Source organism: Erithacus rubecula (assembly GCF_903797595.1).
Source record: "Erithacus rubecula genome assembly, chromosome: 3".
Classification (NCBI taxonomy): Eukaryota; Metazoa; Chordata; class Aves; order Passeriformes; family Muscicapidae; genus Erithacus; species Erithacus rubecula.
In genome coordinates this window covers 114,348,334-114,366,512 of record NC_136689.1, presented here as the reverse complement: position 1 = coordinate 114,366,512, position 18,179 = coordinate 114,348,334, and the positions used below count along the sequence as shown (strand labels likewise).

Genomic DNA, 18,179 nt, shown 5'->3' with positions numbered 1-18,179 from the left:
TTGGAATTTATATTGGTGACTGACCAGACGTATCAAGAGAAAGAAGGCAGGTGAGGATACTGGAACAGCTAGCTCTTGCTAGCTGATGACTTTTCATTGGTGAATGAATGGCAGTCTGGAAAAAGAAAACCCAACACAAGAAGAGTATGAGGATATAAGTAAAGTATGGTGGGCTGATGAGATAATATGTGAATTCAGAAAGGGCATATACAGGGGTAGTGTGTTCTAGTTTTTCACTCTCTGGGCAGGATTTTTCTTTTGTTTTATATTTTAATATTATGCTGTGGTGATATCAATATTTGTAGCATCCAGCTAAGCAAGATAGGCAAAGGGCAAAAGACGGAGACAGTGGAAAAAAGAATAATGCTTCTGCCAAGATGTGCTGGGGCTCTGGCTAAGGCATGGGGATTGATTTTTGTTAAGAAGCAATACCTTCGAATTGCTATGTCCCCAGATACTCTTCTTGTAATTTCTTTTTATCCAGTTCTGTTTCACATGGTCCTGGACATCTAGTGGCCTGTCTGAACTTTACTGCATGCTGTTAGATATTCAAACAATCTCCCAAAGAAAAGAGCATTGGATTAAGGTCCGTTCTTCAGAAAGAGACTTAGATGTCAGCCAAGGCCAACAATTCTACAGCAAGAAGTTACATTCCTATTGCCACATTTCTCTGTTACAGAATAGTTACTGTCATTATGGCTTCAAATGCAATAACAGAATTGATTTAAATAATATGATTGCATTGCATCCATTTTTAAATACATGGAACTATATTTGAAGGAAGGTATTCCATCTGGTAGCCCATCTGCAGCTCCATCTATACGACAAGTAAGTTTTCATAAGAGAACATTCATGTATTTGAATTCTCTGAACATATTGTGACCTTCTGTTACTATTCACATAGAATATCTCAATTTAAATATATCTTGGGTTTTTAATATCTCTAACTGAAGTACTGGAAAAAAGTAGCATTCAAGTAGCAGGAGCCTTAAATGAACAGTCAGTTACATATTTAAATTTCTCATGCCTTTAGGTGGTCACTTTGACACAAAGAAGCAATCCAGACCTATAATTTCCTAGTTCATTCCAGTAAATTCAATTCAAGGCTTGGCAGACTACTTAAGTGACATGATATAAACTTTTTTTTTCCTGGCAATTTAAACCAGTGACCCCCTAACATGGTGTTTTAAGTAATAGAAATAGGCTTAACATTTTCAACAAGTTACTCAGGAAACACCAGGAATTTTATTTTCATCTGTGATTTATGAGAGAGTTCTGTCTATCCTCCCTAATTTAAAGTGGGTTATGGAGGTAGCCATAACTAAGATATAAATCACAATAATCTGTCTATCTTTAAATTAAATTATTTTCTGAAAAGCAAAGGCTAGGGAATTTATTTAGCTTTGACAACTCAGAGGTGAGTTTTCTGGGTCTTTGAGTAAAAGTGAAGTAAGAGAGTTCCCTGCTTCTTTATTTAGGCAGTGTCTTGCTAATTTACTTTGCAAGCAGCTGTAGTGCTTTAAGGCAATATTCTACTATCTCTTATAGTAAATTTAAAAATCCACAATTCCAGTAGCAAGGCTATTCATTTTAGTATGGCCTAATCAGCTACAAATAAGAACCAGGAAGATTAGCTTGAACAGTATAAATTAGTGCTTTGACCTATTTCTCAGACTATTTTACCAGAAACAGATTAAGAAACAGCAGTTCCACATCTTCTCAGTACCTGCTCTTTGGAAATCAAGACTTGCTTTTTGTCCTCCCCACCAAATACAGTGTTTCTTCAGCACCAAACAGTTCTCTTCACTTGTTCCTCCTTCACATAGTTGTAATAATTCAGCCTCTGACATCTCCTGCTGTCTTTGTCTATGCAATTTCTCTTTCTTGAAATCCCCACATAGTTCTCAGTTCTACCCTGCACCTACCACTCAACTATTCTCTCCAAAATTCCTGCAAGCTGGCTGCTTACCTACATAGTTCCCAGGAGGGAGGGGATGCAGCAGAGGAGATAGCAGGCAGTAGCCATTTCTCTCTAAAGCTTCATTAATCCCCACATCGGATTTATTGCCCTGTCTTAGAAATGCTCACTTAATTGATGGCTGAGAAAGGTAAATTCTTTCTAAAGTGCTGATGAGTAACTATCTTATCTAGAACCAGAAAGGAATGCCTGTTCAGTGGTTGAGTTACAAGTCAAAGAACTAAAGCAAAATTCAATCCCAGTAGAGGAATTACAGATTAACAACTGAGAAGACAGAAGTCTAATATATTTTTCTTTCCTGAATGTTACTTACTGTCAGAAAGTAAAAATTTTAAAAAAATTATTTCATTTGCATAAATATTTCACCAATGAAGTAAATAAGCAAAATCATAAACATGAATGCTATTATGCACATAGCCATTAGAAATATTTCGCAATGGCTAGAAGACTAACATTTCAGTAAATTAGTAGCTTCATTGTTAACCATTTATCACAGCTGTTCTTAAGGTTTTTTTCCTTACCTTGTTATGACAAGATCTTTCAGCTGGAAAATAGTCAGAGGTGAAACTCAAAGTCTGAACCCATGGGCTCACAGTTGGTTCAAGTTAATCAAGTTAATCTTAGGGCTGCCAGCAAAGGAGCAGTCCAAACTTTCACTGATTTTCTTTCTTACTATTATTTTTTTTCTTGGTTTTCAGCAAAATCAGCTTTCTAGTCTGACTCACTCCACAACTGGCATCATTACTAGAGCTGATGCAATGGAAGTGGTGACATCACACCTTTTCAGCAGCAGTAAAGTTTTCAGCTCACCACAGAACTGCAGAAGGATACAGAGGCCAGAACCCCATACAATCATGAAGCAAAAATAAATTCTGTGGAAAATAGTACAAATAAGGAGAATTAAGATTCCTCTTGACTAGTCTGTGGCTAAAGGACAGGCCAATGTTTGACTATATATTAAACACATTGGAGGCCTCTGCTGCCAGCTTAACACTGCCATGGGTACGTGACAAGGTGCTGTTCCAGTTGAAACGCTCTCTGCCAATTCAATTTGTTCCAACAAAACTCTGGCAGTTACCTTTGCCCCAGCAGGACTAGTGCTGCAGCAGGTATTGGTTGCCCACACGGCCCTAACCCTCTGTGGTTCCAGCACAGTGCATTTCCTCTGCAACCAGGATAAAAGCAGACAGGCGGCAGAAAATCCTTACCAAGTGCTCTGCTAATTTGACAGAAATGTAATCATGTGCCCACACCTGATCCAGATCAAATTTGTACTGCTGGGTGATGTGGCATGGCCCAGAGCCAGCGGTAATGATTGTGGAACCACAGCACTCGGCTAAGGCTTTCCTGCAGAAGGAATTACCCGTAGAGGAGACTGCAAACACGGAGTGTGGCCTATCGCTGTGGAAACAGCTTGTGCAGGCTCCCCCGAACATGCCCCGATCCGCACAAAAGAGACATAGCACAGCCCCTTGCCAAACCACCTTTCTTTCTGCCCTCAGAGGCAGGCTGCTGGGTTAGCTTCTGACTGAGAGCATTAAGCATGGGAGGGGAAAGAAAAAAAAAAAAAAGGAAATTACATGTCTGAGGTTTTTCTTTCGGGCAAGTCTCTTATAAAAATAAAGGAGTGTACAAATGTCTTTGTTTCCCTGCCAACTTTTATAAGAACTAATTAAGACCAAGAAGAGCTTCATTTTCCTGTTTATTTCATAGAGAGAACAGCTAATGAATTTAACCTATTGATGATTTTGCAGCTGCCTGCTTTAATTTGCTTATGATTGGGGAACAAAAAGTTAGTGTAACAGCAAAGAGCTGCCAAAGCCACAGAGCGGTCACTGGTGCATGACCAGTGATCCAGCTGTGTGATCAAATTTCAATTAGGCAGCTGTGACAACAGAGCACGGGCTGTCCTTGGGAGCAAGAAAACAGTATGAAAATTATGGCCACTGCTTAGTACTTGCTTATTTTCAAGTCAGCTGTTTTGCCCATAATAAGGTCAATATAACCATAAAGGTAGAGGCTGCTGTCATTTATTCTCTGCTAAAGAATATTTTGAACTTTTCAACTTTATGTTTTACCTATTGATTGCAATAGAAAATTCAGGCCACAAAATGCAGTGGTAATTGCTATCAATAAATAAGAAATTGTGCTTTACCTGAAAAGAATTTTTAGAGGGACATATTCACAGGCCTTAACTCATATTTCTTAGTTCAGACAAGTGGATTACAAGGCATTTATTGTATCAGGGAATGGACTTTATGGAAATTATCCAGAATTCAATAAAGATTTTTATGATTGCTATAAACTCTACAAAATAATTTTTAATGTCCTTTTGATTCTGAAGGTGAGATCCCAACCCTCTATAAATCAGTGACAGAACTCACAATTGAGATTGACAGAAAATGAGCACCCAATAATTTGCAACTCTTATTTATAAAATTTTCCATAAATTACAATACATGACTGGGGAACGTTATGGGTTCTACTCACAATAAACTTTACAGTGTGGTTTGGGTTTTTTTTTCCAAAAGTGTGGGGGGGAGGATGATTCACTTCAGAGGAAGTGAGCTACTACATTTTCTTGCTTTCTTTAAAAAACAGCTCTTCAAACTTTTACATGTTATTTCAAAATACTATTTCAAAACAATTTGCAAATATAAGCCAGGGATTCCCAAACTGTGGTATCCTAGCAGCAGACTACCTAAGCTCCTTAAGAAGGCTTGGGAACTACTGCTGCCCTGCTGCACCATCAGTCCCCAGCCAAGGTTAACCCTGCATCAGCATCTGCATGAAGCTTTGTTCAATTCTGGAAATTAGACTATCAAATAACAGCTAACTCTCCAGATTTCCACTGATAATTTTATTCCAAACTCACAAATCTGAAGATCTGAAGCTTTTCCTGGGAAGCAGGGCAAAAGCCCTTCTTCGAGCAAATAGGAATCGGCCACCAGAACGCTCTGGCTGGAATGTAGCAGTATTATAAATTCTTATAGGCCGTGTGTGGAGTGTGTCCCATAGAAAAGGGAAATGGGTTGCTGCAGAATGCAAGTCAAATCCGAACAGAACAGGATCCACATTATGTATTACTTGGTAACAGTCAGTATATGCTGCTATTGTTGGTTTACATCACAATCTCCTTTGCTGGTGCCAGACAATAGCAGATTTCACCAATTTCCCTTTTCCTATTTTATTTGAAAGTCATGTGAAATTTAAATTAATGTATTGTTACAAATTGCATACAAAATAATGTTTTTTCCTACATTTGATAAGTAGCAATTATGAATAAGTTTGCATGATGAACATTTGTTTATTTTTTTTCTAAGCAGTGTTTATAAAGATCTATTTCATCAATTGTTTCCACAAATGGACATTTATGCATACAGATATAATAAAGTGACAAGCAAACAAAACTATAACTGAAAATTGAATTATAAAGCAATTTAAGCTTTGAATTTATTAGCTGGTTGGGAGCATAGCTTCACACTGTACAATATTTTCTCATCTTGCAATAAACCAATGTAATGCAAATGGTATTGACGTGCAGTATATTAGTATTAATTCTGACTTCTAACAAATTAAAGTAAATTCTTCCATTATCTGGGAATTGATTATTTTGGCTACAGATGCAATGATATATCATTTGCCGACAGACCATCTATTTCAAGATCACAGCAAAATAAGCAATCTTTTGCCAAATTATGCTTTTTGGGCCTGTTCTCAATCCTTTGCAGTCTGCAGAAATGTCAGCATTTCTATTGGGGTTTTACACTCATTCTGTCTTTTAAGACAGGGCTTTCTACTTATTTTGTGTAGTCAGAAGTTGGGTGTGTAAGTAAAACCTCCTGCATAGAACTAAGCAGACGTCATGGTTTTCCTGGTTTTAGGTGTTCTACAAAACACGCTGCCTTGCAGGTTTTGAACAATTTGCAGACTAGTACATTTGTTCAGATTTTATACATTTTAGTATGAAATTTCTTACAGAAGAATTATATTAACAAACATTCCAAGTCCAAGGTAAGATGAAACATTATGAAAGCTGATTATTTTCTTAGTTCTATGTTTGTATAAAAGCAGTCTACAAATTCCTAGTCATGAATTTAATCTAGAAAACTGCTGACATGGTATTGATTTATGTAGATTTAACTGATGTTCTGACATGACTAGAGGGTGCTCTCCATAATCCCAGCTCAGCAAAGCATATAAGAACACGTATAAAATCAAGTATATGCTTTGTACCACTAACACTTTATGCCATTTAACCCGTATTTTCACTACAATTTCTGCTACGTCTATCTTGTATCATAAATACATTACATAAATATTAGACATATGTAATATGTTCCATCCATACATTAAGTATTACTCTTATCTTTTATGTATTTCAATGTGTTACTCATATATTCCAATGAATATATTTTAGTGAGATTTTAAAACTAGATTTTCTAAAATGAAACACTTTTAAAATTATATAGTATCTGAGTAATTCCTTACATAATGCTGATTTACTCTATGTAGGTGAGATTTTATGATACAGATGATGTGGTCTAATGGAGGCTGACTCCAAAAGGGGCACTCCCATTGCGAGCCACATACCTGCACCTTGAACCAACAGTGCTGTTTGGCTGGTCCCACATTTTCTGGGGGGGAGAGGAAGGGGGGTAGAGCTAAGAGTAATTTTTTGCCAGTTTAATGCTCTAAAACTCTCTTGGCTTACCCTAGAGATGAGCATCAGTAGTGGTAGAAGCAAACAGCCAGGAGAGGTGAGATGGAGGGGCATGGCCTCTCTGCACAGCAGGATCTGGTTTAGCACAATTGTATTAGCAAAATGTGTATTTTGAAACCACATTTCCAGTGCACTCCACACCATTATGGGGCTCAGCCTCTGTGTTTTACTGCACTACTCCCCACTTCTCCATATCCTCTCCCACTCAGCTTTTAAAACGTGAGACTTGTCTCTAATTAACTGCAAAGCTGCTTTTAAGAAATTGATCAAAAAACGTTCTCCTAATACTTAGACTCTCTTTTATCTGAACATAAAAGTTTATCAGAGCTAATCCTTTTGGTATGCCCTTGTCTTATAAGAACAATTTTCTTTTATTTGGTCAAGACAAAGGAGTTCAGGAATTTCTGTAAACTGACCCTCCCATCACTTTGTTGCATTTTTGTTGACATATTGGCAATATTCCTTCTAGTTTTAATTGCATTAAGCACATAGAAATTTAGTGAGTTGTAAATGTGACAGAATGCCAGTTACCTTTTTGCAATTGTTAGATACAAAATGTCTAGCAAAAAATAAACCTAAATAAAAGCACAGCTAGTCTCTTGAAAGTAATGAAATCTTTTCACTGCATTTGCTCAGGTAGTTAATGGGAAGACTGGCAGAATGACAGATGTTTTTCCAGACTTGCAGGAGAAGTCATGCTAATGCTAACCCTGACACATTCTTTCCTTTACAAAGAAATGTCAGGAAGCTACACGGTGGAAAAACGAGAGTAGCTTCAAATATTTAAACCTCACGCTTCTATTCCTGAATGGGATTACCTTCCACTGCTGCATGTTTTGACAGAAGAGCAATTCCACCAGTGAGCTGAAAAGGAAGAAAAAAAGATGAAAATCCTGATTAATTTCTGAAGCAAGCTCAAATTTAATGGAAAAACTGAGGTAGTATGCTTAAGCATTTTTTGAAAAGGCAGAAAAATAACTGCTCAGAATATAATGAAGTAATTTTATTTGAATACTAATTAGTATGCAGTTTTACTACTAATGTGATTCTGTGAATGCGATTGTAAATTCTAATAGTACTTAATATTTATTTCAACTTAACTCTTTTGTGAGGGAATAATTGAACACAATAGCCCTACAATAAAAATAAAATTGAATAGTAAAAAAGGCAAAATGCAAGGTGTAAGAGAAAGACTGTAGGTTCCTGTATGTAGTCATCCAAATTATCAGAAGTGCAAATGCTGCAAGTTACTCCAATTCCCATTTCTGATCTGCTTCATACACCAAAGGGAGACTGTTGCTAAAGTGTCCTTTTGTTGCCAGAAATTTTTCATTAATCTTAGCATATATAAAAAAGCATCTAGTCTACATTTTCATGCAAATAAGCTTTTGCTTACAAGCAGAGTGTACTGAAACAAGGGAGTGTGCTCATCTTTAATACAACCAGACATAAATTTAAATGTTCTTTGTCTGAAGACATTCTAGTGTTATTGCCAGCACTAGTCCTATAAAACCAGGACTAGTTAAAGCTCATGTTTGATTGATTTATTTTTTAAACAGGAATTGCATTAGCTGCTTCTCCTATGGGCTTATTTCTACACAAAACGTTCTGCAGAACGAATTCAGTGGAAAGCCCCTTCTTCCCTAGAAGAAGGCAGGACCCCAAGAAAGATCTTATTTTTTACCTATAAACAGCAAAGTGATTTCCTCTGATTTTTAAGAACAGAATGAGATTAATAAAACACTGTTGCTTCATCCTAGCTGGAAAGCAGCAGCTTTAGCTCATTATTTAATTTCTGTCAGTATTTGATAGTCTCAATTTTAATATTACAGGACATATTTAGTATATATCAATAGGCCAGTAAAGGATCAGCTGTAACATTGGAAATCTTTTGAACTTAAACAAATTCAAACCTAACTCTAATCCCTAATTATGGAGAAATTTTTAAAAAATAAAGGTCAAAATTGCTTTAGAAAATCCTTTCAATGACTCTGCTAAAAATCACACCTTCATGTAAAGAAATCTAGAAAGGATGTGCAACTTTAATGAGGTACTAGGGCAGTATATAAAACATTAAAAAAAGCTACCAAACCAAATAAAAATAAATCACTAGATTATCTAAAGATAGAATGGGAGATTGATGCTCTACAGTTTATCATGGAAGCTACCAGGTACTGTACACCGAGTGGCATGCCAGGAAATGATTCAGCTGGTGAATGTACAATGAATTTGTTACATCTGTTCAAAGGGGTCCAAACCCACCTCCACTACCAATATAAAAAGCTGCAAATTTTCAGATTCTAATAACACCATTAAACTTGTAAGCTGCACCTCAGAAACTGCACCTGGGGTTCTCATATCCTCCCACTCTGATATTAAAAATATTCCGCACATCAGCTGTTATTATTCATGTAAAAATGACACAAAGAGAAGCTTTCTCCACAGGCTCATGCTGACACCAACGCCCTTAGTCATTTCAAATGTAGCATGAGGATTTTTGTCCAGGTAATCTTCATCATTGAAAAACCAAAACTCCAATGGCTGAGACCAGTTAAGCTGTGTCCACTCATGAAAGATTTTTAGAAGTGTATTTAGAAAGAATTATTCCAAATAATATCTTCAGTGGAGTTAGAAAAAGCTGGCTTTGAACCCACATTAAATTTGTGACAGTGTGTAGCTGTGTTTAGAGCTGACTTTTGTTAGCCTGTTTCCATAGTCAGTCCTGTTTCTGGAGGCTATAACTTGTCAGCAAAACTTCAGTCTTAAATTGAGCATAGAAGATGATTCTTAGGGCAGGAAGCAAATTAAAACTTGAAATGCTCTGGGATCACTCTTCTACTTTCTGCTCCAGCTTGACTGGTTTTGGCTTAGAATTGGTACATATCTATTAGCCACTGTCAGTTTAGTGAAACTGAAGTTCTTACAAATACTGAAAATATTCTGAACAGGTTTCAATATGATATTTAAAATACTAGAAACTGAAGCAAAAGCAAACAAGCAGTCTGCCCAGACAAGTCAAACCGACTTTATCTGCCTCTCCAGCAGAGTGACAAAACATGTAGCTACTGGGAACACAGCACAAGTGACTTAGCTTCTCTTTGCTGACACCGTCCTTCTCCATGGCCCACCCTGACACTGCCATAAACACCATCACATATCCCACTCCATCTGATTGACTTCACAGACACTTAAATTAGGAGAAAGGTTACACCATGTTCCTTCCTTTCAGGGAAGAGAAAGCCTACTTCAAAGAACTTGAAGAGCCTGCTGTCTTTCCCTTAATTATTGACTAGGAAATTAGCCTTAGGCAACTATTCTCCAGATTAAGCCTCTAAAGTCAGGAATGATGAACCTGGGCCTTAGAATAGATAAAGGTCCTGCAATATGGGTGCAAAAAATGACTGTAAAACATTCCCAGAGGAGTTAGCATGAGTTGACAGGATTTACTAAATATCATTCTTCAGATCTCTTACAGGTCTTAGAGTAACTCATTCATGGAATTTTTACTGCTGAGCTGTTTTGAGAGCCTGTTTATTAAAACTGCAGATGACAGAGAGCCAAGAAAGTCTGGCTCTGGCATACTGAAGGACAGGACTAGTATTCAATCTTGACCAACCAAAAAATGGGTTGAGGAAATCACAATACACTTATGTGAAGGCAAGTGGAAGTTGTTGCACTCTGGAAGAATGAACACGCTGAGGGAATGATGCAAAGTTCTGCAGAAAACATCCAGGGTACAGGGGATATCAAAACAAAGAGGAGACAAGATTGGTGCATTGCCCAACAATTCAAAGAAGCCCAGTGCAGACCCAGGGCAAGGCAGAGGGAAGGGACACACCAAACAGGGAGAGAAGTACATTTCAACTGAGCTGTCAGATGCCGGAAATTCCTATGGAAATATTCAGTATTCACTCAGACAATAACTCTAGGTTGAAAAAAAAGGACTATCTGATTCTTGTGCTAAATACCAAAAATAATGTCTAAAAATGCAGTTTCTGGGGATGTAACAAATGAAGAGACATTTTACTTGTCTACAGAATAACTCTGATTTTTAGACCACATAACACTTTCAGGTAAGAAAAAAAGTTCAAGTGTCTTGTACTTGTTTTTGATCATGTACCTGTACAAATAAATATTTTTTCTGTTTTTAGGATGCTTTCAAAGTACAAGCACATTATGCCTTTGAGGATCCCTATTTTCCATGCAGTTCAGAGAACATGGGAAAAGCATCCTCTCCTGCTCAGACTGTTCAGTTCTGTTAGTGTTAGCTGGGCATGCCCCAGAGAGGCACTCCGTTCCATGCAGATAACCCAGCAGGATGTCTCACTAGAGTACTTGTGTGATTTAATCTTCTTTTCACAGTAACCAGGAAACTAAACTAGCTCTGATTTGTGATCTTCTATCTCTCTGGTTTCACAAGTGTTCTTTCTGATAAATACAGCTATCAGTAATGCTTTTTCCTTGCTAGACAGCAAACACCCTGAAAATAATAATGATGTGCAAAAGACAAAAATGTGAAAAGAAACACTGAAACATTATTAATGCTCCCTAAATTTTAATATTTTGATTAATAGCTGTATCTGCCAAGATAAAGAATTCACAAGACACAGGGTTTACATGGCTGAACTATGGCACCTCATGATATCTTATAATGCATTTAAGACATACACCACCGTGGTACTCAAAGAACTCCATGGTTGAAATTTGATTCAAACAAAATGCTCTGGATAAATACTTGGGTGTTATTAGTTATACCTCTATGACAAAAATCAATAAAACCCTTTTTCCTTTTCTACAGGCTCTTAAAGTGTGGCAAGTGAAGACAACAGACAGAACTGGCAGGATGTAAGTCACAGAGTATGCATTCTTTTTGCAGCAAACATATTCAGGCTGAAAATATGTGACTTACCCCATCATTTTAAGGCTTCGTCTGTCATCCTGAGGTAAGATTGGGGGTTGGAACTAGATGATACTTAGGGTCCCTTCCAACTCAAACCATTCTACGATTCTCTAAGAGTCTTCCTTGTAATTCACTCAAGAAATCAACATTGGGCTAATATTAATATCTTTTGCATTTATTAAAAAATAGCAGTTTGTGTCCTGAGAATATCATGCTTATGGAAACAGTCATCACCTGGAAAATCTATGCTTACCTCATAATAAGGTTTTCAGTTTCCTTAAAGGTGTTTATATAACATTAATTAGAGATCAAAGATAATCTGAAGGACAACACTGGTTATGTTCTTTAAAGCTTAGACTGAAAATTAAAGTGTCCTTAAAGAACTAATTTCAAATAATCAGATGAAAGTATGCAGAGCTGATAGAAACCATAAAACACACTATCAATAATCTTCACTTTTAGTTTGACCATATAGGACTGAAATATACACTACTTATATTGTGCAAATAAGGATATACTTCTCCCCCTAAAAATACGATGTATTTTTTTATAACTGAATTTCAGAATGACTAGAATAAAAATCCATCCTACCTGAGTACAGAAAACAAATTCATTATTAGTAGGAAAAAGTAATTTTTAGAAATTATTGAGAGAGGGAAATCCTGACACCAGTGAAGCTGGTGGGGTTCTATCAGTAACTCAAAAACAGTGCTGATTTAATGTAACCAGGCTAAATATGAGTAAACGGTCAAAGAATGCAGAAGAAAACCTGACATGTCTTAATTACCAGGAAAAAAAAGCTGAGAATGTTATTTTACTTTGAACTACTATATGCTTTTTGTATCTTGAATTATTGCATGCATGCATGATAAAATCACATTAAGAATGCTTGTAAGATTTTTATTTTTACAAAGAGAGGAAAAGCAGCTGAAAAAAGCTCTTAAGATACAGCAGTTGATCTAGTGTCCTCCTCATGTGTCCATATGTTCTTTTGGCTATCCTTGAGATAAGGTGGGATTACAGTTCTGCAAAAGAATGAGGTGCATTTGTTAACTTCATAACTCAAAGTGAAATGGCCATCAGTTCACATCTATAAAACTACATGCTTCTAGAACTACTTCAAACAGATGAAAACCCTCCATACAAACCACCTATTCTTTCCAAATGGGTTCCTCCAAAGCTGTGTCATTGCCTATAAATAACCACTATCATGTGAAATCTAAACCATTCTGCCAGTAAGCAAGCAGTGAGAAGAACAATGTATTATGCAAAATTAAATCATATGAATCATTTTGCAAAATCTGATTTTTAAGTGGGTACAAGCACTTCACATATTATTCAAAGAAATGTTCCCTTACCGATCATGCTATATTTAAGATTGTGTTAATGATAAAGAATAAAAGAGAGAAAGGATGGAAAGAAAAAGCAGTTGCAGAGAGACAAAGGGAAGCTTAGTCCTAAAAAAAAAAAAAAAAAAAAAGCAGTTTATTTCTAGGTGTCCCAGCTAATGTGATGTACATTGCTATTGATAAGTAGATCACATCACGAATGATTCCCTTTCTCTCTTAAAGGGCAATTCCTGGATTTTGTTGTTTGCAGGAACCTAATTTTTTTTACATTAACAAAAATTACATGGTTTTACTTCTTTGTCTTGCAAAAAAATCCCACTTCTCCCCATCCTAAAAATTAACCACAAGGGTTCAAATGCAAATACAAACTCTCCAGTGTATTTCATTTGATGAATGATGCATTTTGAAACAAAACTATCTTTCCATGTTTGATTTTCAAGCAGCTGCCCAAGCTGGGTGTTCAAGGCCAGGCTGTACTGACCGGTGCCCGCAGGAGCAGCCAGAGAATCCAGATCTGGCCCCAGTGACACCACAGCCCCCTCAGCGCTGCTCCCCCAGAGTCAGGGCACAGCCTGTGGGTGGGGATGGGAATGGGGAACTGAGGGCTGGTGAACGCAGAATATCCCGAGTTGGAGGGATCGTCACGGTCCAACTGCTGTCCCCGCGCAGCAGGACCATCCGCAAGAGTCACCACATGGCTGGGAGCACTGTCCAAACACTTCTAGAACCGTCAGGCTGGGGCTGGGACCACTTCCCTGGGGAGCCTCTTCTAGTGCCCAACCACCCTTTGGGTGAAGAGCCCTTTTCCCAGTATGTGACCTAACCCTCCCCTGACACAACCATATGCCGTTCCCTGGGGATGACATGCTACGACACAGGGCTACTCGAACCCCGCTCACCACCTGACTGCCCCAAGGGCCTCAGGACTCCTTGGGTCTCACCCAAGCAGTGCTGCACCTTGGGTACCGTGCCCAGTTTTGGGCCCCTCAGTCCAGGAAGGATATGGGGGTACTGGAGCGAGTCCAGAGATGGACAATGGAGTGGCCAGAGAGCCTGCAACACAGATTGGAGGAGCAGCTGAGAGAGTATTTCGCTCCCTGGTAGACAAGAAGCCTCAGGGGTGACATTACAGCTCTTAACAGCTCCCTCAAATGAGACTGTAGGCAGGTGGGGGTCGGCCTCTTCCCCTAGACAACCAGCGAGAGGATGAGAGGACACAGTCTTAAGCTGCGCCATAAGAGGTTCGGGTTGGACATTAGGAACAATTTCTTCACAGAAAGAGTGACTCGATACTGCAAAGGACTGACCAGGGAAGCGGTGAAGTCACCGTCCTTGGAAATGTTTAAGGAAAGCCTGGACGTGGTACTTCGTGTCACGGTCTAGTTGACATGGTGGTGTTCGGTCACAGGTCGGACCCGATGGCCCCGCAGGCCTCCCTCAGGCTCACCCGTCCGGCGATTCCGCGACTCTGAGAGGAGCGAGGGAGGGAGGAGGGCGGTGCCGCCCCCCGCCCCTGCCAAGGCGCGAGGGGGAGGGGGCAGGGCGCATGCGCGCGGCGCGCGAGGCCCGCCGAGCCGCCCCTGCCTGGTGCGCGCGGCCGGGGAGAGTGTGGGCAGCGGTGACGTTATGACGCCGCTTTGCGCGTGTCGCCAGCCGCGCGACCCACGCACGGTCCGCCGGGCTCGTGCCTGCTCCTCCAGCCGGGCCGCCGCGCGCGGGCGGGGCGGAGGCGCCATCCTACCTCCTCCTCCTCCTCCTCCTCCTCCTTCTCTCCGTTCTCCTCCTCCTCCCCCTCCTCCTCCTCCCCGGGTCCCCTCTCTGACGGCCCGGCCCCTTCCCCTCGGCAGAGCGGCGCCTCCTCCTCCTCCTCCCGCTCCTGGCTGTGCCGGACAATAGAGGCGAGCGCGGCGCGTGTCTCCCCCAGCGCGGCCCCCGGCCCTCCATGCGCGGCGCCGGGCAGCGGGGCTGACAGCGGCTCCCGCCGGCGGCAGCGCGCCTGAGGGAGGGAGGGAGCGGCGGCGGCCGAGGGCTGCGGGCCGGGACTCGCCGCCCCGGGCGCTGACAGAGCCGTCCCGCTCCGCCGCCTCCCCCTCGCTCCCGCCGGCGGCTCCCGCCGGGCTTTGGCGGCGGCGAAGCACAAAGGCGCGGGGCCCGGCGCGGCCCGGCCCGGCCCCCCGGGGGGCGCGGGGGCGGCGAGGAGGCGCCGGGCCCCCGCGGGGCTTCGCCGCCTGTCCTTCCCCGCTGCGGCGAGCCCTGCGCGGGCAGGTGCGGCGGGCGAGGCCGCTGCCCCGCGGCGGGCCGGCGCACGGAGGCTTCGTCAATGGAAGTATGTTACCAGCTGCCCGTGCTGCCGCTGGACAGGCCGGTGCCGCAGCACGTCCTCAGCCGCAGAGGGGCCATCAGCTTCAGCTCCAGCTCCGCGCTCTTCGGCTGCCCCAACCCCCGGCAGCTCTCGCAGGTAGGCACTGCCGCTGGGCCTGCCGCCCTTGACCGCCTGCCCCCCAGCACCGGCGGCCGTGGCGAGAAGATGCAGCATTTAATATTTTTATGGCTAGTTATTGCCGAGGTTATCTCTTTAGCATCGCTTGCGATGCTAGCGGTGAACTCCGTGAGGTTTATTTCCACAACCAGTGGATTATTTGTTTCTCCTGTAATTTTTAAGCTAGGACTGCTTTTTAGGTTTTTTATTACCTTGGGCTGTCTTTAAAGGGCCCAGATTGCCTATGGGATTGCCAAAAGCTGCAGCGACTTTACTGAAATGGTGAGCATGCACTGCAGTGTTTTATTTGGGATGCTCTGCTTTTTCTCCCTCCAACTATTGAGGCTTGGCAATTTGTCTAGAAGGAGACAAAGATCCTTGGCTTTTTCGTTTCCACGGTATTGTTCCCAGCCCATATTACATCAGTCACAGTGTGAACTGTACTGTATTTTGTTTCAACTGATCGTGTTGGAAATACTGTGAAAAAGGTCATTATAACTATCAGGACAAAAGGCAGGTTTTTCTTGTGAACACTGCCCTAAATTTCTGGATGTGCGTTAGTATGGTTTCCCAGCACCCAGTGATAAAATTATATTCTGGCGGAAGTCTCCAGAGAAAATCTGGAATTATGGTGGAAAGCATATGTTTTGGTGGGGAGTCAGCCCGTTTTGGCTTCGAGGGATTTCCTATGTCGAGATTGAAAGGTCTGTTTAAGTGCTGTGAAGTATGTTGTCCTTACAAAAGATGATGTTCTTTGCATGTGTAGTGGTAATTTTTTGTTCCGTACATTTCTGGTGTATCTTATTAAGTTATTCTACTTTTTTTTCATGGCTTGTTGTGCTATGCATACGTCTTTGTAGAAAGTACAGAGCTGCCAGTCGCTTTTGGCTTTGTCCCCTCTTAGGTAGCACGGGAGCTCTGTGTGTGTGTGAGCATTAGGCACATGTATGTTTGGACAGCAGAAATCAACAAAATACTCTGTTAATGATCAGGAACTTGAATGGATGTGGAAATAATTATTAGCAAGCAAATGAAGATGAACATATGTTGACAATGCTTCCTTCCCTGAGCATAAAGGTAATAATTGACAAAAACTTTGGTTTTATGGCAAATTAATTTTCCGTGTAGCAATCAGGTTAGGATATTTTCCATTTGTACTGTTTGTTCTGAGCTGTACTTGGTGATGGTGACTTTTCCATATGTATAAGCCATCTTGAAAGTCCAACCTAATATAGCACGCTTTGTTCTGTGCAGATAAGAGTCTCCCTTGTTTGAAGCATTCCTGGTTTTCTGAAAAGGGGTAGGCAAAATGGTCATGGTGATACATTGTATTCCTTTCTTTATGGTCTCGAGGACAGGTGATGCATGAAGTGTATATAAGCTTTCCAAATTAGATCTAGTGTTGACATTTAAAGTGGGTTTTTTTCTAACTTTCAAGCTTCTCAATGGATTCCTTATTTTCTGACCAATATGCTGCAGGTATATGAGTGAGTTCCAAGAAGAGGTGCTTGATTAGCTTGTAAAAAGGGAAACTATGTGTGCTTGACCAAGTAGTATTTTATCTGCGTAAACCAACAAATAACGAAGTTTATGTATTAATAAAAAGGAATTAGGATATTTAAGTGAGGGAGCCTTTGCTGTTATCAGACATCTGATTAGAGTGCAGCTTTACCTTCTTTTCCCCTTTCCCTGAAGTCTCCTGCAAACAATAGGATGTAAATATATCTACCAGAGCTGCAGTCACAGGTTGGTGTAAATGAGGGACTAAGGAGCATCACCAGTGAGGTTAGTGATTCTGTGTAACTCCTGAACTTAACTTTACCTTCCAAATCTCTTGTAAGACATTCCAGTTTCTTTCCTGTCCAAAGAGAGCTGAACCCTTAGCAGTTTGTCATTTTCAGTCTTCTGCTCCAGCTAGCTTTGAGCAATAGGAGTAATACTGGAGATGTGTACCCAAGGAGCTGGTTCGTACAGCCAGCATTTTACAACTAATATGCATTTAACAGATTTTCTTGAAAAATGTAAGGTCTTGAAAATTGCATTCCCACTTAGAGATTGAAAGTGACATGATTGAGTCATACGATGTTTTAGGCTTATCCTTTCAGCAAGAAGGTATTTTACATAGGAAACATGCATGAGATAAATGCATGCTACATTAGACATACCATTTAATTGGAAAGTCCCAAGCAGGCAAATATTTTTCCCTTAATTTATTAAGTAGAATTTCAGTTTTGTTGAAGTTTCTCTACATGGGCTCAAAATGGGCCATGTGTTGTTTTTTTAAAGCTGAAATAAAGTGATGCTGGAAATGACCTCGAGGATTCTGGTCTACTTCTCACAGCCCCAGGAAGGATAAATCGTACTTACAGCATTATTGGCAGATGTTTGTCTAATCTGTTTGCTTAATCTATTTTTTCAGATATAGTATTATGAGATGCAGTGAGTTGACATAACTCATTATTGCTGAAGGTTAAAAGCCCTGACATTGGGCATGTGTTATTACTGCTTCCTTTATGCCATCTCTGATGCTTGTCAGGTGTTTGCTCATTCAGTTCACTAAGACAGCAGAAAACTAACACAAGCAGGAAACTTGGTAGCTTCCTGCCATCACTGAATAAAACAGGCTTATTGAAGTTTGTCAGAACTGATTTAAAGGAAAAGATGGTACCACTAGGCTTTTGAAAGTCATAAAAGCTTTGAATAATGAAATTATGCAATCTCACTAGTCAACTGTTCTTAATAGTTCTTAA

General features: G+C 40.5%; 1 protein-coding gene across 3 annotated transcripts in view; it reads left to right on the top strand.

Moving 5' to 3' along the window:
• Positions 1–14,257: 14,257 nt before the first annotated feature.
• Positions 14,258–18,179, top strand: part of PDE7A (phosphodiesterase 7A) — a 74,713-nt gene continuing 70,791 nt past the window's right edge. For all 3 annotated transcript variants that reach the window (XM_079300020.1, XM_079300018.1, XM_079300017.1), the window contains exon 1: positions 14,258–15,408. In XM_079300020.1, the coding sequence (XP_079156146.1) occupies positions 15,271–15,408 (138 nt within the window). In that variant the 5' untranslated portion in view covers positions 14,258–15,270. The remainder of the gene's footprint in view (positions 15,409–18,179) is intronic.